Below are 21,504 nucleotides of genomic sequence, written 5' to 3' on the forward strand. Positions count from 1 at the left end.
TTCCGGTCAGCAATGTTACATTCACCCTCAACTTGGCGACTTCCCTGGTGGACGCTGACACTCAAATATGTTTATTCAGTAGTCAGAAAAAAGTGTTAGGAAAAGGAGAGAACTTCACACAAGAGGCTTTAGGATTGTGATCGTGAAATCTGTCCATATTGATCTGCTATACCCAAGGTCGTTCTATCAACCATGTCGGCCGGTACTCCTGAGCAGCGTGATCGCAACCACCAGATTATCAGCTCTTATTTCATCGGACCCAAGGCGGGAAACATTGAATATTTCCAGAAAAACATCGAAACTATACTGGAAGAACTGAAGAATGCTAGATTGGCTTACTTTCCCAATGATAAAGTAAGTAGCTAAGCATATGCCACACGGCTTGTCGAATGGGGAGCTAATCCGCGAAAGCCATTCATACCGGAAGATGTAAAGAACAAGGACCTGTACCAGTTGATTGTGAGAAACTTCAGCGAGGTGGTACAGAAAGTTGCGCACCTGATGGGACAGCAGTCAATCCCGTTCTGGTCGCCTAGATACGAAGGACACATGTGCACCGACATGACCATGCCAGCCCTGCTTGGCTATTTCATGACTATGCTGTACAACCCGAACAATGTTGCTTTGGAAGCAAGTCCATTCACGACCTACGCGGAGATCAAAGCCGGAGAGCAGCTTTGCGAGATGTTTGGGTACGACGTTGACCCCGATGCTTCGCCTCGCGGATGGGGCCACATTACTGCTGATGGGACAATCGCAAATTTGGAATCTATTTGGGTGGGTAAGTATAAGAAGCCCGTGCGAATTGCGTGATGGGAGCTTACTGAAGGACTTACCAGCCCGCAACCTGAAATACTACCCACTATCGCTCTACCTTGCTATTAAGAAAGGAAAACTGCAGTTCTTGACTGGAAAGTTCGAGATCGAGAACTGTCAAGGAGAAACCAGGATATTTGATGAGATGACCGCATGGGAGCTGTTGAACCTTCGGCCAGACACCGTGCTTAGCATTCCTCAGCGTCTATACGATCACCATAATATCTCCAACGATTTTCTAGACAAGGTGATGGTGGATTACAATATCCAAAATATTAGTAAAAGCGAACTGGAAGAGAGATTCATGGAGACTGATGTTACCAACGACGTGAAGTTCCCGTTCAGGTACATGGTAGGAAAGACTCGTCATTACTCTTGGCCAAAAGGCGCCGGTAAGTTAGTCGCCATTTTTGATCGCGCTAGAGCTCACTCTGCATAGCACTCGCTGGCCTCGGCTCCGACTTCATGTATGGAATCAAAGTAGACCTAGAGGCGAGACTCGACATTGAAGAATTGCGAAAGGAACTTCAAACCTGTTTCGACGAAAAAAGACCTGTGTATGGCGTTGTTGCTATCATGGGATCAACTGAAGAAGGTGCTGTCGACAACCTGAAGGAGATTGTGAAGATCAGAGATAATTTCCAGAAGATGGGAATGTCATTCTTGCTCCACGCCGATGCGGCATGGGGTGGGTATTTCGCCACCATGCTGCCGAGAGGTAAAGAGCTAGAGCAACAAGCTGAAGACTTTAGCAAACAGACGACTTCCAAAGGTTTTGTTCCAGCTTTGACACTGAAAAAGCAAACAGCTGAGGACCTCAAAGCCCTCAAACACGCGGACTCTATTACAGTTGACCCACACAAAGCCGGTTACGTTCCATATCCGGCAGGCAGCTTAGTTTACCGGGACGGCCGAATGAGGTTTCTGGTGACTTGGACGAGTCCTTATTTATCCCAGGGAAATGTTGATTCGAGTATGGGAATTTTTGGGGTGGAGGGAAGGTAGGTTAAGCTTAAGCTTGGCAGCTCAATGTGACTGGAATTCCATAAGACTAACTTTTCGGACAGTAAGCCAGGAGCTGCAGCCATGTCAACGTGGCTCTCAAATAAGACAATCGGACTTGATCAATATGGCTACGGAGCGCTTCTCGGAGAAGCAGCATTTACTAGTGCTAGAGTAAGTCCCTAACCTCAGAGGCGGACCTGCTGCTGCTAATATTCATGATTTAGTTATCAGCATATTGGGCTGCGATAGGAGATGAGGATGACACCTCTGATAGGATGTTTATCTGCGTTCCCTTGAATCGACCGCCCGCAGAGAATGGAAATGGTTACCTTTCCACAGAAGCAAGAGCAGAAAGGGACCTCATTCGAGACAAGATTCTGAGAAAGTCGAATGACGATATTGCTGCAGCAGACGTGGATGGGAAGCTGATGGAGTTGCTCCGCGAGTTGGGATCAGACTTGAACATCAATGCCTTTGCTCTGAACTGGTTTGATGAGCATGGGAATCTGAACGAGGACCTGGAAGAAGCAAACAATCTCATGAAGAGGGTTGTTGACAGATTTTCTGTCAACTCTTCGGACAGTAACCCGACCACGCGACCGCTATACTTGACCTCGACGGAATTTGAGCCTGAGTTGTACGGCGAATGCGCACAAGAATTCATGCACCGACTAGGCGTGAAGAAGATGCCACAAAATCTATTCGTATTGCGAAACGTCGTCATGAGCCCCTTTCCTACAGATATGAAATTCATCGATGAGTTGATGCGAGAGTTCAAGAAAGTAGTGATGCAGGAGGTGATTGTCAGTCGAGAACGCAACAAACAGGGCCGCCAGCAGGCATCATTCCTTATGCAGGGTACGGATGAGGTGTTCTTGGTTTACCAGCCCTCATTCCATGAAGCGACTAAGAAGGAGCAAATCATCGTGGCCGCTGATATTTGGCACAAAGACGATTACGTGAGCCTGAAAAGAAGTGGGAAATACAAGCAGATAACCTTGGAGTCACATCACAACATAAATCTTGAAAAGAAGTTGAAACTATTGGCATGGAAAAGCTCAAGGCCACTGATGACAGAAAAGGGGAGGAGAGGAGGCCAGGATAAAGATGAGGATCACAATATAGGCGAAGCAGAGCCGGAAGTTCCTGAAGAAGAAACTCTTTCCTATTTTCCCCACTTCCATGACTGTCCGGATAAGCTAGATCGTCGATTGTTCTTTCTAGGACATATTTACGCAGATGGCCACAGGTAGATCGCCCCACTGGATTTTTCTGAGGAACGAAGAAGCTAACGCTGGGATAGGAGGCTGTATACAGGTGTGACACTGAAAAGACTCGTGAAGAGCCGACCTCTCAACCTACAGCATCGAGATCATGACTATCCCGAGAGCTTCACTCCATTCTACCTTTACGGCACAGAAAATCAAGCTCACATTAGCCACATGATGCTCCGTGCCCCCAACGCGTCCCTTACGGCGGACAGCGTACACTTTGATCAAGCAACCAAAGACAAGATCAAAGACAACCTAAGCCAGGGGCTTATTCTAGGTTTAATAGATTATCCCGAAGCAGCTATGCAGCCAATTCATGAGCCTCTGCCTGATAAATTCTTCTTCCGCAAAGGCTCGCAAAATCTGCGGGTGAAGGTGTGGGAAGATCCATTTGATGCTTGGGCAGAGGGTCCAGGCTTACTGAGCAACCTTGGCAACGCCATTGCTGAAGGTACAATGAGCCTGGGTAACGAAGTGCAGGTGGATGCAGAATCTGTCAATTATGACCCCAATGGATCGGTGCCGCCTGACCCTAGCGGCTGGCAGCAAGAGTTCGATGCAATCGGAAGTGTATTGAACACAAACTGGCCGGCTGAGTTGACTGTGAGAGAAAAGGGGTTACCTAATTAATGTGCGGGACCGATCCTTTCGCTTTCCATGCCCCCAAAGCAATAATTGGCCTCTGTTATTGGGTCCCCTTCGCGCTGATAATATCGTCATACAAGAATTTCCACAGGTACTTAGAGAGCCCAATATCAGAATTTGATTGCTACAAAAGAGCCCAATCCACTCTGAGTTTTGTATATTGAGCTCGAGGCCTATATATTTCAGTAAATTATAGCCAAGAATAAATGCTACCAGACATTCTTCTGTGAGGGACTTCATAGTCTGTCAAATGCGGGTAAACTTTCTCGGAAAGTCAGCCCAATGGCGAAACCACAATAGCCATCCACAACCAGCAAATAAATGATCGCAGCTTTCGACAAAATTATAACATACAATTTAGCCGAATCAGCATGTCCTCCACAAAATTTGTCCAAGTATACGTTGCCACGTAGTGTAGAGAACCGGGGTTCATACGTTTTATGCAGTCCTCAAGCCCCAAAATACGTCAAGGCTCCACAGGTATACTTGATCATGCACTAAGAAGTAGGTTGATTGACTGTACATGAAACACCGTTCACTAAGTTATGTCACAGCACTTGATGTCGCATCCATCGTATCTATACTTCATCAATACTCACGTGAACGATACTGCACTCCTGGTATACATGGTCCACCCTAGCACTTCTTCCCATGGAAATCCAAATCTACATTCCGGATTTAGATTCTCTCAGATCTTATCAGCAGGACCTCACATTGTCCTAAGCTGTCTATTACGAGACCATACCCAGAGATATCATAAAGGGTGGCCTGAAAGATATCTATCATGCCAGTCCCACCCACCAATGACCCCGTCCGGGTCGCCAGCATCATGCTGTCGTGGCACTCACTCGATCTCGTCTCCTGTACCACCCTCCAAACCCTATGGGCCGGGTACGGGCACATCTGCGCCCTCACCGCCCGAGCCACCTCCGCCGAAGCGGCGGAGCATCTCGGGAATCTCTGCGGAGTGGCTTCGAGAACCGCAGGGAGCACTTTTCCTCTCATTCTGAAACTCATCTCACCGCCTCGCAAAGCAGCGGGCAAGGAAGATGAGGGACATCTCCGGAAGATGCTGAGTTATGAGGTGGAGCAGTACTTCTACAGTGATGTAGTCCCGCGACTAGGGGATGATATTGCTGTAGCTAAATGTCTAGCGTCGACGCGAGACATGCATGGAAAGCAAGGTGAAGAGGAACTTCGTGGCTTGATGGCGACGATTATGGTTGATTTGCGGCCTGCATTTCCGGTTGCAGGGGAGAAGAGGAGCGTTTTGAGTCGTGTTCAGGTCTATGGGGCGCTGGATTGGTTGGCGCGGTTCCATAGTCGGTCGTGGGGGCTGTTGTCTGACGACAGGAGTTTGGATGGGTATGTCCTGCCGCCGCTGGAGGAAGCGAGGAGGAGGCGGGACCAGGGGAAGACGGAGACAGGGAATGCGCTGTGGCTTAACGGGGGGTATACCTATCTGGCGACCCGCCGGAAGGAGTATGCTTCTCTTGTTGAGGATACGGACTCGGAGTGGTCTGATATCTTGTGCACGGCCTCATATGATTCTTCGCAATCGGTAGCTGAGATGGCTGCGTTGCTCTTGACACCCTGTGGAAGGCAGATGGAGTCGCTTATCCATGGCGATGTCAAGTCCGAGAATCTCTTTACGACAACCAAGGGAGATGAAGTAGCCTTCTTTGACTTTCAATATGTCGGGTTAGGCCTGGGAGTTTGCGACCTGGCTAAACTGTTCACATGCTCAGTTCCACTGAAGATGCTTGTTGACGATGAGGACGATTTGCTACCAGAGCAACTGAAAATGTGTGAAGGTGAGCGAACTTTGCTGGAGCACTACCATAGGATGTTGCTCCAGGATAAAGGAGAGCGCTGGTATGATTGGGAAGCCTTTGTACGACACTGGGAGACAGCTCTAGTGGATTGGTGCAGGTTCCAGGCGTCTTGGGGGTTTTGGGGAAACACCGAGTGGCTTGAGGCTCGTGTGAGATCTATTGTCAGAGACCAGGGGTGGAGGGAATGGCTACTTCGGAGCCTTAGCTCCTGAGCTTTGAATGCGAGACGAAATTAGACATCAATAAAGCAAGTGAAGATGCGAACCAGCAGGACTGGGGTTGCGATCAGAATTATCCCTCAATTTCATGAACATTATCTACTCTTGTCTTTTTCGTATTGTCCACATGGTCCGGGCTCAGTGGTATAAAACATCACAACAAGGGCTTCCTCCTTTACAATGATATATCGTCAATACATTCGTTACTAGCTCTGACTGTCACCACCAAAAAATTCCCGGTGGTGTATGAATATTTTCTCTCACTTTATGAGTCTCAAATCTTCCAGCCCCCGCCTTTCCGCCACAGCATCACCCGCAGAGCAACAAAACAGATTGTCCCAGCAGCGACAAACATACCACTGAAGAGCTGAGCTTTCCAGAAAGACCCCTGCTCTAGATCTAACAGGAGGGAAGCAATCGGAGTACCAATCAAGAACCCGCAACCAGCAAACATGAAGATCATGCCCAGGCGTGTGCCAACGACACCCAGATTTGGAGACATGCGTGTCAAAATAGATGGCGGCAGAGAGACAATAGCCCCAGAAGCGTAGCCGTATAAGCAAGTGAAAACGACAGCCCCACCCACGTTGCGGACAGCAATCCACACAAATGCCAGAATAGTTGCAAGGAGGCTGATAGGTACCAGTGTGTTCAGGCCACCGATACGGTCGGCCATGAGGCCTGGGGTGATGCGACCCAGTACAGAGGTAGCGTTGAGGACAGCGAAGATATAGAAAGCCAGGCTGCTGTCATTGTGTAGATAATAGGTGAAGTAGCTTTGCAGGTAGAAGAAGGGAAAGTAGAGTCCCACAAAGCAAAAGAACAGACCGAAGCTGAATATCAGGAAGGGTGGCTCTTTCAGGGCAGCGAGGTCCAGTAATGATCTGCTCTTCGTTGGCGGTGGTAATCGCCGCCTCAATACCAGCATTGAGATTGACAGTCCGGCTAACGCTACGAAGCCGATGATACGTGTCGTCCACCCGAACCCTACCCGGCTGATCAACTTGTGGAACATTATGGGGTAGACCACCGCCCCGATGCTGCCTCCTGACGCTGTGATGCCGGTGGCGACGGCGCGGTGTGAGGTAAAGTATGTAGCGACGATAGCGATGCTAGGTAGGAAGAGAAAAGCGCAGCCGATACCCACTGTGATGCCGTGCGCAAGGAAGAGCTGATAGTACTGGGTTGACAGAGAGGTCATCATCAGGCCGAACACTACCATAAATGATCCGAAGGCGATCAAGCTGTGCAGGAAGCCTTTGTCAAAAATGGGACCCACGATCACCCCAACCAGAAATAGGACGAAGCCTTGAACGGTGCCGATCCAGGTGATGGCGGATGATGAGTATGTGGGAATAAGGTCTGATTGGTAGTAGCTCTGGAATACTCCGTAGGCGTTCAGGATGCCCCTGAGAAATGAGTTGGTTGGCGTTATGGGCTATGACTGAACTGATCGCATCACTTACCAGGAGTTGAAGAATAGTAAGAAGGCTCCCACAACTTGCAACCACGCAGTCAAACCGCCATCAGGAGGCGGAGGGATAACTGCGTCCATCGGTTTTGTGGTAGTCTGCTTTACTGCCTCTGAAGAACCAGAACTGCCTGTTATAATACCTGCCAGAGGGCGGCATTTGACATGCATATTGGTGGGCTGGGATAGAGACATGACTCGAGAGCTTTAACGCATGCATTAGAACATGTAACGTACTGCTTGCTGCTTCAGAATTAATTATAGAAGCCTATCCAAGCTATCATCAAATTCATTTGTCATCTCTGAGCTGTCTATCGGTCCTTCGGTCTTTAATCCCCAGTCTTACTCCTGCTGGTTTGTAATCGTAAATTATTGCGTGATAGGGTACCAAGTCGTGCATTGCCCCATAGCGCATGCATTACCTCAAGTTCTGATATGATGCAACTACCAATGAGCAATAGGTTGTCTATGAACTCACTAGTTTTGTGAATCTCGAATAGTCGATTCCAAGGGCATCGGCTCGAAAGCGGGCGGCAGGATCATATCCTCGCCGTACTGTGGAGCCTAGCGTCAAAGATGACCCTAGAGCGGCAGTTTTATTGGCTCTGATATGATCTGACTGAATAGGCAGGCAGTGCCTTGGACAGTAATTGGTGTTTTTAGAGATGGCCCTATTGTTCTATAAGCGCTACCGCTAATTATGGATCTTTTATTTTATAATTGACGAACTGCCCTATCGGGTTTCAGTACTAGACCCATCGCCGTGTAGGTGGGTCAAAATAGTGCTTTCTGTTGACTGGTCTCGGTAAGGCTTAGGTTCGGCACCATGGGATTTACTGAAGAAAGCAGGAAAGAGTAGTCAAGATAAGTATTAGCTGTCAATTGTGTTACAGTAAAGCGTCGATGTCCTTGATGTTTGGTGTTCAGCGCAGAAGTAATCTATTGTATGTACTTTCGGTCATTATCTTCATTCTCTTTAGCAATACGCATACATGCCTTATTAATGTGTAAATATTATATGAGCATGTTATATAGTAGACTATTCGACATATTCTTTTCTATTGATGTTGACATCAGGATTATTACCAAAGTAATCTGTCTGGGTCTAGCAACTGCAACAAGTATATCAGGCTAAATAAAAACACCCTATTACTACACGAAATACCTAGACTTAGTACATCAGTCTACCTCATCCACATGAACTGTCCGAATCCTTCCCTTCATGAATAGTTCCTGTTCTAAGACTGGGGCTTGAACAAGTTTGTCTCCACTGCCGAGTACCCATTCTTGATCAGGAGTTAGGCGTTCAATTACTAGCGAGGGCCAAAGTACAGCTCCAGCTATGGTTCCATTTCCACTCAATACACGGTCCTCGATAGAAGCATGAATCACCTCATTGGTAGGCTGTGAATTTCCATCGCCAGTCTGCTTATACTGGAGAGGAGTCCTTTTAGACTTTCCACCCAGAATGGTCTCCACCGTCCGAGCGAAGCTTCCCGTGTTTGTTTTACCGAAAGCCGTCGCCCATGGGGCTGCGTCTGTCTCTAAAGGTCGTGGAGGACAGTCGAAGAGGTACTCCTCAATATCGAAGCTCAACTGATTATGCTTGGTGCATTGCGCGATCATCCAGGCCAGTGTGATATTCGCCAGTCGGGGGTCCTGCCCTCCTCCGCCCACATCTGTATGCACACCAGAGAACCACACCTGCAGCAGCTCTTGGCCATCTGCATTCTCAGGTTGATGCCACAGTATGGGCTGATAGGCGCTTCTCTCCTCGTCCAACGCCAGTGCATGAAACGCATACTTGACCTCTCTGGAGAGCAGCGTATTGCGAAACTCGAGTTTTTCCCCTGACCAGTTTCCAAACAACCAGGGCTTATGGAACGCGACCGTGTCCCAGACCCCGACAATCTCTACTGTGAACCGTGGGAGGGGGTCGCGGAAGCCCAGTTGTCGGCGTTTCTCCTCATCGTATACTGGCAATTTTCGATCGTAGAAGTCATCGTATACCGTAGCGAAATTGTCCATACCTCGGGGGGTCAACAGCCCTAGTTCACAGACTATACCCGCAATCGCTCTGGCAGTATAAGCACCGCGTGAGAATCCAAAAAAGTAGATCTTATCACCCTCCTCGTAGTTATCCACAAGAAAGCCATAGGCCGCGCGAACGTTCGCACTGATTCCGATCCCGGCGACACCTAGTACATCAATCAGAAACACCCATGGAACCTGGTCGGGTTCGACATCTAGACACCGTACCTCCGAAATACTTGTCGGCTAGACCGGTCCCAACGCCTTTCTGGTAGTAGACGATTTGAGAAATTTCTTTGTTCTCTCCATTCTCTTCGACGACTGCCACGCGGCTTAAAGTGCGCGTCAACCGCGTAACATTCGACGGAGGTTCCTGAGAATCCGCTGTCGAGTCTTTCCAGGTTCCTGGAAGAACCGACCATTATTAGCACGGAGCTAGCTTCCTCCAGTAGTTCAATCGACATACCATCGCAGCAGACAATGAGACGTTTAGGTGACATTTTGCATGTGAATATTTAGGATTCTGTGGTTTAAGTGCACGTTTCACATGCTATTTCCTACGCCCACTATGAACTCGTAGAACCCCTATTCCATTTATTCGGAATTGACTAGACCTCAACTGAGCCCCAGCCACCATTGGGGCAGTCAGCCTCACATCATCTGCCCTCGAACACGAGATCTCCCGCAAACTGGGCAAGTTTGGACGAAGCCAAGATTCGTTCGTATCCAGCAGATGCTGGTGATCCGACGCGGCGTTCCTTGGCTACAGCTGGTGCGGAGTGAACTCCTACAGCGCAAACCTCAATTCTCATCACGAGGAAAGTCAAATGTAAAACAAGGCATAATTGGGTCATGAAAAGCATTTGTGGATGCCTGCACAAATATGAATAAGAAACATGAGAGGTTGGTTCGCGGAAGCCATTCCCACAAGGAGGGGGTGGCGTTGAATACGGATAACTTTAAATAGTAGAGTTAGCGGATCGACGAATACGAGGTTGACAGCCCTTCACGAGACGCTGCTGTTCAAATGCAAAGAAAACAATATAAGGCATCAGGCTATATTTATTATTTATTCCGGTGATGCCCCAACGAGGCCTTCAAGAACGCATTGAGGTGGACGAACCCCTGCTTGCACAGCCATGAGGCTCTTGATGAGCGGAATATATTGTCAGTCCAGAAACTATTACCCTCTTGGGCATCTCTTCCTCATACTTCCACTTAGGGCACGACACGGATGCTATCTAAGAAACCAATTGCTTTAAATGCATATATCTTCCTCTAATGTGACTGAAGTGGCCTGATCCAGTACAGGTGTCCACGTGAAATGCGTTGGCGTGATAATACACTACAACATAAGCTTATATTGGCTCCCAGAAACCATGGAACGGGCTGGAAGCCGACCGAGCACCAAAGATGCAACACGGTAGACCGCTCCAGACTAGAAGAGATCGAACTGTAACGGTGATGAGGGCAAAAGCGTGGTTCGTTCCACATTCCCCTCCTCAAAATCCCCCAGAGATATATTAGATCCGTTGCACTTGGACTTAGCCTTCGCTCCTTTTAGCTTCATAACAATACTAGCATAATATATATTCCCACGCTGCTACATAACTCATAAACACCATGCCCGTCAAAGACTACGGAATCTGGAAGGGATTTCCAGCTCACTACGAGCTGGAAGATCGTTTTGAGGACCCCAAATCCCCCCATCTCTCGCTGTACTACCATGACAATAATGCAAAAATGCCTCAATTCGACCGTGAATACCGACACAAACACAAGGGCAATCCACCAAACAAGCAGAAGCCAAGGGAGATCCCTGGATTATTCCGTGCAGCTATCAACATCAAGTCCACTGGCAAGGAGTCCCGGCTTGCCTATTGGGTGAACCATAACATTGTCGAGCACCCCATCGCCGAGAAGCTATCTAATTTGGACTTCGGCTTTCACCCAATTGAAGACCTCACCGATTTCGATGGTAAAGGCCTCGACTTCATTCGAGGAAATCTTTTCACCACACAGAGCGGCCGTGTTCTTCCCCATGACATTCCTGGCACAAATAACGATATAATTGATGTCCTGGAGCCTGAGGTAAAAAAGGCAATCCACAAAAAAGCTACTATATATTTATTCGGCTCTATGTTCAACACCAGAAACGGAATCCACAACGTTCACATGAACCAGGGCAATATTCCACACTTTGTCAAGGATGATGGCGTATTTCAAGATGGCGGCCTCCTCATTGAGTACGAAGATCACTGGACTGGCGTTTTCCTCGCATTCGCATCACAAGCCGCTCACACCGATGACCACAATGGACATGCTTTCGCAAAGCACGTCGTTACCTGGGCGGACGTTCTACCCAAGGAGATCATTGAGAATTCGGTGGCTATCAAGGAAGCACTCATCAATCCACGAGGCAGAGATGACCGGACTGCCAAAGAAAAAGAGTTCGTTACGCTTGAGAACCTTACAAATCACAGAGTAGCCCTAGCATCTTGGAGGTTTCATAATGCTGCTGGTCAAGTTCAAGCGCTTCCTCACAATGCAGCTTTGGACTCCCGAGCTATGAAGAGGTTTGAGATGTCAAACTGCCCTCTTTCTAATAATGGTGATACTATCACCCTACTCAATGAGGAAGGACTGAGGGTCGATGGGGTCAGCTATGGGGCTCGGCAGGGAGCGACAGAAGGCCGTCCGATTGTTTTTGCCCATTGAGTTTGAGTCGTTCTGCGGCCAAGTTCGGTACTTTTGTCTTGATAATGTTGGAAATGTCGTAAAATGTTAAATTGGGAAGCGATGAAAAATACTTGTGGCGCACAATTACTCTTCCATCTCATTTTCGTTTTACGAAGTGCTGATCCAGACTGTCAGATATGGCTAATCTGTGTGTATTACTTACTAAGCTAACAATAATAATTCTGGAAGTACATTCAAGGACATGGGTTGAGTAGCAAACCTGGCGGAAGGTCAAACATTTGTAGGCTCGGTTACTTCTTGTTGTTGGCGATAAATGGCAGTTGCCATTTAGCGGCCACAGCGCGCCCTCCGTGGTATAGCGCTTTGATCGTTTAACAAAAAGACGTCGTAATAGAAAGGACTCTTCGCAAAAAAGAGTAAAATATCCGAACTGTCAATTATCCATGGTTTATGTGGCAAAGTTTGACTTCAATAATTGACAGTGTGAAAATGATTACGATACATGGTGTGTTCGGCAGCTTTATCCACTGGAGAGATAAAGTTTAAAAGAATAGGCCAGAGCTAGAATTCAAGATCGAGCCACACCATGGTTTCTTGCCTCGGATTAACATAGAAATCTTAGCAAGATTGAGCCATATTGTACCGTGGGTCCCTGTAGTTTGGCTGTCTGCGGGAGTAGGTTTCGTATGATTAGAGCCTTTCTGTTCATGTGTCAAGTGCGGAGAACTATGTACTGAGGTTCTATATTACAGGCTACATCAATGTCATTATGACGGCTTTAGGATGGCCAATGGTATGTAGTTAGGGTAAGTGTTCTTGCTGCTCTTACAAAACCGGGCAATTGGCCGCATCGATGTTGTAAGAAAACGGTGCCCTTGGCATGTTCGTGCTTGTACCTCAAAACCCACTGTTCAATTATATAGGGGCCAGAATTATCCCACGTACCATCAAAATGCGGGCTTCCCTCCTTTTCACAATCTGTACGCTGTCAGTGCAGCCAGCGATTGCTTGGGGGGATGTTGGGCATCGAGCTATCGCCTACTTGGCTGAGAAACACCTTACTACTAGCGGCTCTAATCTCGTGAATGAGCTTCTCGCCAACGATAATGACTTTGATATCTCCGACGCCGCAACGTGGGCGGACACCATCAAGTGGAAACGACCGCTCACTAGACCCTTGCATTATATCAGTATGTTGTACAAGTAGTATATCAGACATTCACCATCTGACCTGGCTTCAGACCCAAATGACGAACCTCCAAACTCATGTTCCGTCTCATATCCGGATGATTGCCCTGCCGAAGGCTGTATCATCTCACTGATGGCAAATATGGTAAGCTGCCTGTATCCACAATATCGTTGACACGAAATATTTCTTACTTTCGTCCTTCGGCGTCCTCGGTCTCTAATATTCTGGGACTATAGACTCATCAAATCAAGGACAAGAAAGCCAATAATACCCAGAAAAAGGAGGCCTTGATGTTTTTGATTCACCTTTTTGGGGACCTACACCAACCACTGCACGTCACGGGATTGGCAAGAGGTGGGAATGATATTCATGTCTGCTTCGATGGCAAGGACCCGTGCGACGATGACAACAAGAAATGGAACCTACACTCAGTTTGGGATACCGCCATTCCACATAAGATCAATGGCATAAAGCACAGTCTCAAACATAATCCTGAACGCCTGGCGTCAGCGAAGTGGGCTGATAGACTCCACCGGGAAAACAGGCCGCGATCAGTTGATACCGAGTGTGCAAATACTCGACAACCGTTGAAGTGCATCAAGCAGTGGGCGACGGAATCAAATCAGCTAAATTGTGATTTCGTGATGGAAAGGGGACTTGAGTGGCTTGAGGAGAACGATCTGGGTGGAGAGTATTATGAGGTAGCTGCGCCTATTGTTGATGAACAAATCTTCAAGGCGGCTATACGTCTTGCCGGTTGGATCAATGCCATAGCGAAGAAAAAGGCAGCAGCCGAAGAATTCAGAGGCGTCCACCTTCAAGGTGATCTCTAACGTCGGAGTACGGTCTAATACATAGCTGCTGGAAAAGTGTGTTTTGTTGTTATGCTTTAATGTGTTTAGGCTTTTCCTGTTATGAAATATTGATGAGAAAAACAATCGATATGATGGTCGTTGTGTTAATTTGATGGACAAGAACGGCAAATCTTATTTAGGTCATGATTAATGAGCGGATTTTCTGGCTGAGTCTCGCTACTAGTAACTATGTTTACCTCCTTGCATACCTATTATATCAAGAAGGTGTAGTTAAACTTTGCTCATAATCCGGCAACGCCCACTTGACCATCTAGTCCGACTGGAGCACATCTTCAGCCGTCGGTCGTGCTTCCGGTCGGAATAGCAACATTCTGCGGATCAGATCCAAAAACGCGGCTCTCTCTTCCTCCTCAACCACACCTCTCCACTTTCTCCTCCATTTCTGTATGTCTATGTCGAATGACTCTTCAAGGGGAGGCCATTTATCATCCAGATATGCGTCTGTTGTATGCCCACCCTCTGTAAAGAACTTGCTTCTCCCCTCCCAACGCAGCCACCACTCCCTAGGCATTGGTCCCAGTACATCTATATGTTGTGCCACGATTTCATCGTCGGGAACTATCTCAATACTGAAGATAGCTTTCATTCCCAGAAACTCCCATATTGCCGTAGCTAAGCTCCAGATGTCTGAGAAGTATGTGAGCGGCCTTTGTGGCTCAAATCTGGCTTCTGGGGAGCGAAAGGCCGGAGGTGTGTGACAGTCTTGTCCGAGTCGAACCTTTGAGGCAGGAGCGAAGGCCTCGCCAAAGTCGCTTAGAAGTGGACGTACATCGGCCAACGTCATCGTTTCGGCGTATTACACTAGAAATAGAGGCTTCACCGCTTGAGCTGGGATATTAGGTGTAAGGGGCTTTCCATCGCAGCGCTTGATGGGAACTGTAGTATAGCACGCATGTATCCCGTTTGGACCTTGTACTTGGAATTCGTCGAAAATCATCGGCACTAGGCTGCGTCCGTGGGCTGGAGGTGATAAGGATGTGGGTAGTTTGGACAGTGTTCTAAGTACCTTTGCCTCGCGTGGTTGCGCATTCGCTGTGTTGACTTTCGGTGCGACATATCTCTTGAGGACAGTATCTTGAGCAAGCCAGACGGTAGAGTAACCACCATGACCTAGTTTATCTACGACGGGGTACCGGTTATGGAGCATGTCACCAATCATAACCGGGTGGTAACCTCCAGGCTGATATTCTTCAAGGGCTTCCACCCCCTTGATCCAATTGTTACTCCACGCTAGCCTGTGGCTTTGTGGAGTTAAGCCGTGCAAATAAGCCTGAGTGGGTCTTCTGGGCACAGCGGGGCGACCTGACACTTGGTGGGGAGAAACATGGTTGGCGAATAGGTGTTGTTGAGAGAATAGAGCGCCCAAGTATTTGGGCATGACACTTCATGGTCAGTTGGTATGATGGATGCCGAATAATGGTTCCAAAGCTCCCTTTATGCATCTGACTGCTGGGAAGGAAGAAGCGTTCCGCAAGCACGATATGTCTGTTGCCGTAGTAATAATATATCACGTGAAGATATACAGTCATACACAGTATCATTTGTAGCTTACTTGAATTTATAACTGAAAGTAACGCTATCAGAGAGTCAACTCGGTTACGTGTTATTTCCTAGGGTTTCATGGAGACTCCGTATATAGATGATCGAAATTGCCCATTACAACTATACTTCTTATGCTGAAAGCAGCAGCTTTAAATTCGAGATACCAGCTGAGTTGGTTCTCAAGTACTGATCCAAGCTTTCAATCATGTATTGGCAAGGCTGGTTACAACATACTGCAATACTTAATATTACCATTCTAGAGCCTGAATTTACTAAAGCGACTCGCGGCTGGTCCTGTGCCTTCAACTGAGTTGTAAGATGCCTTGGATGTCCTTCCTCGTAAAAGCAAAAGGCCGTAGAAAAGCAGGAAACTAACTTAAGTTCGAACAAATACGACCTAACAAAAGTGAAAGTCTTGAAACGAACGAAAGAACTGACTGTTGAAGCCAGTCATGATCAGCGATGTTGCGCTTCGCCCCATGCCTGCGGCATACTAAACTTGCCAATGAACAGAACAGACTATTAAGTAACTTCCCTCCTATCAGCCTGGTTGTTAACTACAGTACGGCCTGACGTGCTACAATCCCACCCCGCGTACACGTCTCTTGGTATAGGCAGGAACTTAAGGGACGAGAGCAAAATTCGCAGACTCAGCGTAGATAGTGTTGGAATCCGAACAGGAAGCAGCCCGGACGCGATAAGGACTAAAGGACCCACACAATCTCCATGTCAGCAAATATTGGACACGCACCCCACGAATTGTACTCGATTAGAGACTACCACATACGTTGTGCGAAGAGGTGATGGGCAACTTGGCGGAGGAATCGTCACACAGCCGCCACCATGAGTTGTGATGGGCGTCCGGCTGAGGAGATCGACGATCTGGGGAGGGAATTCCCTAAAGTTGGTGAGATAGAGGCAGAACTGTGGCGGGTCAGTGCTGAATGTATGTACATTAGCTCAGGAACTAGACCATGATTCAGAATTTTGAGTCTTTCGCGATACTTACTCGACGGCGGTCCAGCACACTTGCCATGGCTGGTTGCAGTGAACAGTGTCACCAGCTGCGGGCTTGATAATTCTGATGGCGCTGGCAGTCGTCAGAAGGGTGGCGATGGCAACAGAAATAAGATGCATGATGAGGACAAAGAGTATCTTGCTTTATAGTGTGCTTCAAAGGGTCTGATGGACGTTGCATTGGCCTGAACAAATCCGTGGAGAGCCACCTTTCTTATACCAGCCATGTCGACTCTGACGCTACTCCACTCGCTTATCCTGTAGGTTTGGCCGGTGTTCGATCATAACAGTCAAGGGATCTATGTCTAGTACTTGGCACAGCTACTCTCATTACGAGATGAACATCTGTGTGGATGGAGCGGTATTAGAATTCTAGTTCGTGATCCTGAATCAATGCCCCACGAATCAATGTTGCCAATTAATCAAATCTAACTTTCACATTTTGCCTACGAGTGAGCAAAGAGGTAAAGCCAACACGAGACAATAGGATAGTTGATGTATCCCATGATACCTCGTGTGATCTTCAAATGAAAGTATGCTCTTACAATTGGCGGGTCTGAATCAGGCCCCTACCCCAAACCTTCCTCGCAAAAGCATACGGACACGAGAGAATGGAGTTTTATCCGAGTTGCGCCCTTGGCGTTAAAGGTTGATTCAAGAGAGCCATACTAATGTCGCTGACAATCGTATTGTATCTTCAAGAGGTGCCCGAAAAACAAGCAGATTTCCAATTTTACCAAAGCGCTGGGAATGTGTAACGTCAAGGATATCTGCAACAATGGCCTGCGTTTAACCTCTGCGATTAAGGGTTTTGCTTCAAGTCCAGGTGATGATAGGTGTATCAAATCCTCGGACGACTACCCGTGGTCGTACGGCCTTCGGCTATGTATTGTCACCTGCCAGAACGCACCAATAGCATTATATCCCGATGTAAGATTCCATATGACAAGATCGATCCGGTTGAGTAATGGAGCTACTGCATTAGGCAGTGTTACAGGAGATCGGCGTGAGACAGTTGGCGTTGATATGTCCCGTTGGTAGTCGCCTCCAGGATTTCCACGTGTGTTTGACGGGTATTGACAAAGGATCATACAAAATTCGATTGTTCTACGTGTAATCTTGCTTTATTTGGCGCAGGGTAAAGAACTAAGTTTATTGTACAATCACGGTTGGAATTTCATCTGCCGATCAAGCCATGGCGCCCAAGATACTCTCCGCGGGATGGATATTACCAGTTCAATTGCCGGCTATTGGGTCTTTAACAGTTGCACCAAGCACTACGTTATCGGGGTCCAGACAGTACGCCGGGTAAAAAAGGCTGGGCGATACGCGATAAACTATCTGTAAGGTATGCGGCTATGACAGCTATGAACGAGATCATGGACAAGCCGTATGCTGTGGATATCATGTATAACAATCAGTGGCCCTTGGGTAGCTACCTTGAAGGTGCTAGCATATTCTACGCTCCTGGTGTGGAATATGGTAAACTATGAGGTAACTAGTTAGACCGATTTGAGACAATGGTGAGAGGACGATTACATTAAGCTATACAGGGATTTGTCAGTAATGTCATGTTCGGGATTAATTAAAGGCCATGATTGAGGCAAATGAATCCTCATCCTGATCTCGGTCTTGGACATGGCTAACGAGTTTGCCCTTGGCATGTCTGCCTAGTAGTACTCCGAGTGCCTCCTACTGGAGAATGGCTCAGTTTTACGGGTCTAAAGTGCAATATGTCACCGCCACCCACATTAACCACCAGGGACGGATTTATTTCTTTCTGTCTCACCATAGAGTTTGCATTTCTATACCATTATCTAGCTAGCTAGGTGTATAATACCTAAAGGGAAGCATACGCAGGGCCATGTCGGGACCGCAATATCAATTGTCCGGCATATCTTTGTTTACTCCGTACAGCGCCCGAGAAACGCTGACATCTTCATCTTCTGGAGGGCGCTGTTCGAAATGTGGCTCTCCCTTATCCCCTCAGTTATAACTCCCGATTATACCTGGCCGGCACCCGCTGTTACTACGGTCCAAAGAGTAACCCCACCGGTGCCCGCCGTACCAGGCGCCAATAGCAGATGGCTTCGGGGTAAAGCACATGGTTTGCTCTACCACCTCTCACGGTGCTACTGCTACCTGTTCGGAATATATTTTGACCCGCACATTATCCAGCTGCCGTTTGGACTCGTTCTAAAATGGACCGATCGGACGAGCGTGGAGGAGGTCATTGCAATGCAAATGGCTCGAGCAGCTGGTATTCCAGTCCCAAGAGTCCTCAGCTGCGGAGAGCACGTTACTCCTCACTTGACCCGAGAGGTCTCAATACTCATGACGAGACTGCCAGGCTTCAGCCTTATGAACTCCGATGATCCCTTGGAGGTTGCTGACGAAGGTCCATGGCTCGAGGAACTGAAGACTTGCGTCCACGCTATGCGCGAGTGGGAGCCACCAAGTCAGGATATTATCTGCTCGCCTAATGGAACGGCCCTCCGCAGCTCGCGCGTCCCTGATCACATCATGGGTCCTTTCAAAGATCACAAATCATTCTACCAGCACCTTTTTGCACCAGCATCTCAGCATGGTTTCGAATCTGTTGATGAATACAATAATACATTCGCTACTGCGAGACAGTTACAACAGCGCCCATATAAAGTCAAGTTCACTCACGGAGACCTCAAAGCTCATAACATTCTGATCGGTGAAGATGGGCACTTGACTGGCTTTCTCGACTGGGAATCTGGAGGTTGGTATCCCGAATTTTGGGAATACACGACAGCAATGCGCTTCGGGAGAGACAGCTGGTGGTATCAGGTTGCTATGTGGATGGGTGGTGATGACTATCGAGAAGAGCTAGAATCAGATAGAGCGTTAAATAGTTTGACGGTGGACTCTTACATAGCTTTTTGATTGCGTTGCATAGACAGAAAGCCAGACATAATAAGTACTGTACAGACATAAGCTACTAAGTTTATTGCGCTTGTGGGATCGATACCGAACCCCATTGGGGGTGATTGGGTTGAATGACGGTCAAGAAGCATGATGGTAGTCAAGAGTCGGGAGTGAATGTAAATCAATTGCGTGCTTTTCGTAGTGATTGCTCGACAAGACATAGCCACCAGTCAGACTAAATGTGTTAACCTCCAGTAGCCAGCTTTCTGTCCAATCTGACTGAATGTAGGTTGAGTAACAACATTGCTCTATGTACATAATGCGCTTTGTTGACGGTACAGTACTTGAATCTTCTCATGTGTTCATTCACTGTGATAGCTAGCAATTCCTGTCCGTCACCGTCTAAGTTCAACAAATTCAGAGCGCCCACCTTTTGAGTGAATTATTAGAGTCCTGTGCCACGTAATAAAGGAATGCCTGTTGGTTAGGATGCAGCATGTTCTGTGATGCATATTGCCGCCAAGCTCCCTATCGCCTAACTCAAAACTACTCTTCTCATTAGTCTTTACAAGAGCCTTGTATAGGTGGGTCCATTGTAAATTATGCCGGAAGACACTCACGAAGCACTTATGCCACTTGATGTCCCTTCACAGCCATCACCACCTCCTAACGGCGGATGGGTCGCTTGGATGCAAGTTGCGGGAAGCTGGTGCCTTATGTTCAATTATTGGTCAGTATGTCGAAGTGTCTATCATTGTAGTCACTTTCTCCAGTAATGTAGGCCAAGGCTAATTATACCATCCTCCTAGGGGCCTAGCAAATGCATACGGCGCCTTTCAGACGTACTACGGAACTGAGCTCTTAGCAGAACAAACCCCGTCCAACATCGCCTGGATAGGCTCTATCCAGCAATGTTTGTTTCTCTTTGGAGGTGCCATCGCAGGGCCGCTCTACGATTACGGATATTGCCACCTCTTACTACTGATCGGGACATTTCTTGTGGTGTTTGGCATTTTTATGACCAGCCTGTGCAGAGAGTATTGGTAAATTGTACTCGCACAAGGCATGACTGTTGGACTGGGTGGAGGGTGCCTTTTTGTGCCGAGTATTGCAATATTGCCTACGTATTTCTCAACACATATGGCATTCGCTGTTGGGGTGGCTGGAAGCGGCAGCGGCATTGGTATGTAATTCCTAAAGTTGACCTGCCGGTTGCTTCCCTCAGATGGCTAACCCCCAATGCGAGCTTCCTCGGAGGTGTCTTCTACTCTATTATCTTTCAGCACAGCGCCAGATCCATCGGCTTCAGTGGGTCCACCCGGGTCATGGCACTCTTCAAGTTTTGTACGCTTGTCTTGCTACTATCAGTCATGAAGACGAGAGTCCAGCCATCAGCTGCCGCAAGTTGTTCGATGTCTCGGCGTGGAACGAGCCCCATTTCTGCTTCTTCACACTCGGGGCTTTTCTTGGCTTCCTTGGTATGGAGTGCTCCAGATTACTTCAAAAGCCAAAAGCCACTGTAACTGACTTCACGGGTCAATATTATTCAAGCTATCACCGCATATTGCCAGCATATATTGCTTTAGGTTGATCAAATATTGGCTCGCAATACTTTTAACACGGCTCCGCCGCAGATATGATTTCCAGATTGCGTTGGGGGATTCGACTCCCTCGACTGTTGGACTAATGCACACAAAAAGTAAAGCGGATCTTGAGTGTGTTTGAAACTGTGATCTATTCTCGGCTATACCCTAACTGAACCTTACTGAAAGGAACAATGATGCTGATATGGAATGGGCGAAACGATTATTGGAGGCTCCAGACCGATCCACAGCCACATGTAAACAGAGCATCGTCGTATCAAGACCCTGCTCGGTAGCTTTCTAAGATTCATGGGTATCCAGATCTCGTGAACCCGCATCTTACGATCTCCAGCCAACATTTAAGGCAAGAGACTTTTCGTGCGGCGCTATAGTAGGGCGGATATTTCATAC

General features: G+C 47.7%; 10 protein-coding genes across 10 annotated transcripts; 5 read left to right on the forward strand and 5 right to left on the reverse strand.

The window, feature by feature from the left end:
* Positions 1–105: 105 nt before the first annotated feature.
* Positions 106–3,824, forward strand: BO88DRAFT_461095 (pyridoxal phosphate-dependent decarboxylase family protein). The gene is made up of 7 exons (XM_025711133.1): positions 106–354; positions 412–781; positions 840–1,208; positions 1,256–1,817; positions 1,884–1,992; positions 2,046–3,070; positions 3,125–3,824. Exons 1-7 carry the CDS (start codon positions 193–195, stop codon positions 3,720–3,722), a joined length of 3,195 nt encoding a protein of 1,064 aa, XP_025568893.1. The 5' UTR covers positions 106–192; the 3' UTR covers positions 3,723–3,824.
* A 614-nt stretch (positions 3,825–4,438) lies between these two features.
* On the forward strand, positions 4,439–5,878 carry BO88DRAFT_400731 (uncharacterized protein). The gene has a single exon (XM_025705663.1). It carries the CDS (start codon positions 4,522–4,524, stop codon positions 5,782–5,784), a length of 1,263 nt encoding a protein of 420 aa, XP_025568894.1. The 5' UTR covers positions 4,439–4,521; the 3' UTR covers positions 5,785–5,878.
* A 186-nt stretch (positions 5,879–6,064) lies between these two features.
* On the reverse strand, positions 6,065–7,432 carry BO88DRAFT_329143 (MFS monocarboxylate transporter; the record flags this gene model as incomplete). The annotated part of the gene is made up of 2 exons (XM_025702588.1): positions 6,065–7,199; positions 7,257–7,432. 2 exons carry the CDS (start codon positions 7,430–7,432, stop codon positions 6,065–6,067), a joined length of 1,311 nt encoding a protein of 436 aa, XP_025568895.1.
* Positions 7,433–8,332: 900 nt separating this feature from the next.
* BO88DRAFT_356115 (T6SS phospholipase effector Tle1-like catalytic domain-containing protein) lies at positions 8,333–9,869 on the reverse strand. Its single transcript, XM_025703721.1, has 3 exons — positions 9,759–9,869; positions 9,521–9,697; positions 8,333–9,459 (listed from the first exon to the last, which is right to left on the reverse strand). The coding sequence occupies exons 1-3, from the start codon at positions 9,790–9,792 to the stop codon at positions 8,441–8,443; spliced, it is 1,230 nt and encodes a 409-aa protein (XP_025568896.1). The 5' UTR covers positions 9,793–9,869; the 3' UTR covers positions 8,333–8,440.
* Positions 9,870–10,856: 987 nt separating this feature from the next.
* On the forward strand, positions 10,857–12,217 carry BO88DRAFT_400733 (O-methyltransferase). Its single transcript, XM_025705664.1, has one exon. The coding sequence runs from the start codon at positions 10,916–10,918 to the stop codon at positions 12,008–12,010; it is 1,095 nt and encodes a 364-aa protein (XP_025568897.1). The 5' UTR covers positions 10,857–10,915; the 3' UTR covers positions 12,011–12,217.
* Positions 12,218–12,874: 657 nt separating this feature from the next.
* On the forward strand, positions 12,875–14,171 carry BO88DRAFT_431541 (S1/P1 nuclease). The gene is made up of 3 exons (XM_025709300.1): positions 12,875–13,182; positions 13,234–13,325; positions 13,418–14,171. Exons 1-3 carry the CDS (start codon positions 12,945–12,947, stop codon positions 14,012–14,014), a joined length of 927 nt encoding a protein of 308 aa, XP_025568898.1. The 5' UTR covers positions 12,875–12,944; the 3' UTR covers positions 14,015–14,171.
* A 135-nt stretch (positions 14,172–14,306) lies between these two features.
* On the reverse strand, positions 14,307–14,840 carry BO88DRAFT_421411 (uncharacterized protein; the record flags this gene model as incomplete). The annotated part of the gene is made up of 1 exon (XM_025708508.1): positions 14,307–14,840. One exon carries the CDS (start codon positions 14,838–14,840, stop codon positions 14,307–14,309), a length of 534 nt encoding a protein of 177 aa, XP_025568899.1.
* Positions 14,841–14,921: 81 nt separating this feature from the next.
* BO88DRAFT_302764 (uncharacterized protein) lies at positions 14,922–15,275 on the reverse strand (the record flags this gene model as incomplete). Its single annotated transcript, XM_025702422.1, has 1 exon — positions 14,922–15,275. A coding segment is annotated over one exon (354 nt), but the record flags the coding sequence as incomplete, so codon positions are not given.
* Positions 15,276–15,820: 545 nt separating this feature from the next.
* On the reverse strand, positions 15,821–16,785 carry BO88DRAFT_431542 (uncharacterized protein). The gene is made up of 3 exons (XM_025709301.1): positions 16,608–16,785; positions 16,386–16,538; positions 15,821–16,302 (listed from the first exon to the last, which is right to left on the reverse strand). The coding sequence occupies exons 1-3, from the start codon at positions 16,733–16,735 to the stop codon at positions 16,221–16,223; spliced, it is 363 nt and encodes a 120-aa protein (XP_025568901.1). The 5' UTR covers positions 16,736–16,785; the 3' UTR covers positions 15,821–16,220.
* A 1,790-nt stretch (positions 16,786–18,575) lies between these two features.
* BO88DRAFT_400736 (uncharacterized protein) lies at positions 18,576–19,677 on the forward strand. The gene has a single exon (XM_025705665.1). The coding sequence runs from the start codon at positions 18,950–18,952 to the stop codon at positions 19,526–19,528; it is 579 nt and encodes a 192-aa protein (XP_025568902.1). The 5' UTR covers positions 18,576–18,949; the 3' UTR covers positions 19,529–19,677.
* Positions 19,678–21,504: the final 1,827 nt, after the last annotated feature.

This window comes from Aspergillus vadensis, assembly GCF_003184925.1.
Source record: "Aspergillus vadensis CBS 113365 unplaced genomic scaffold BO88scaffold_1, whole genome shotgun sequence".
In the NCBI taxonomy this organism is placed as follows: Eukaryota; Fungi; Ascomycota; class Eurotiomycetes; order Eurotiales; family Aspergillaceae; genus Aspergillus; species Aspergillus vadensis.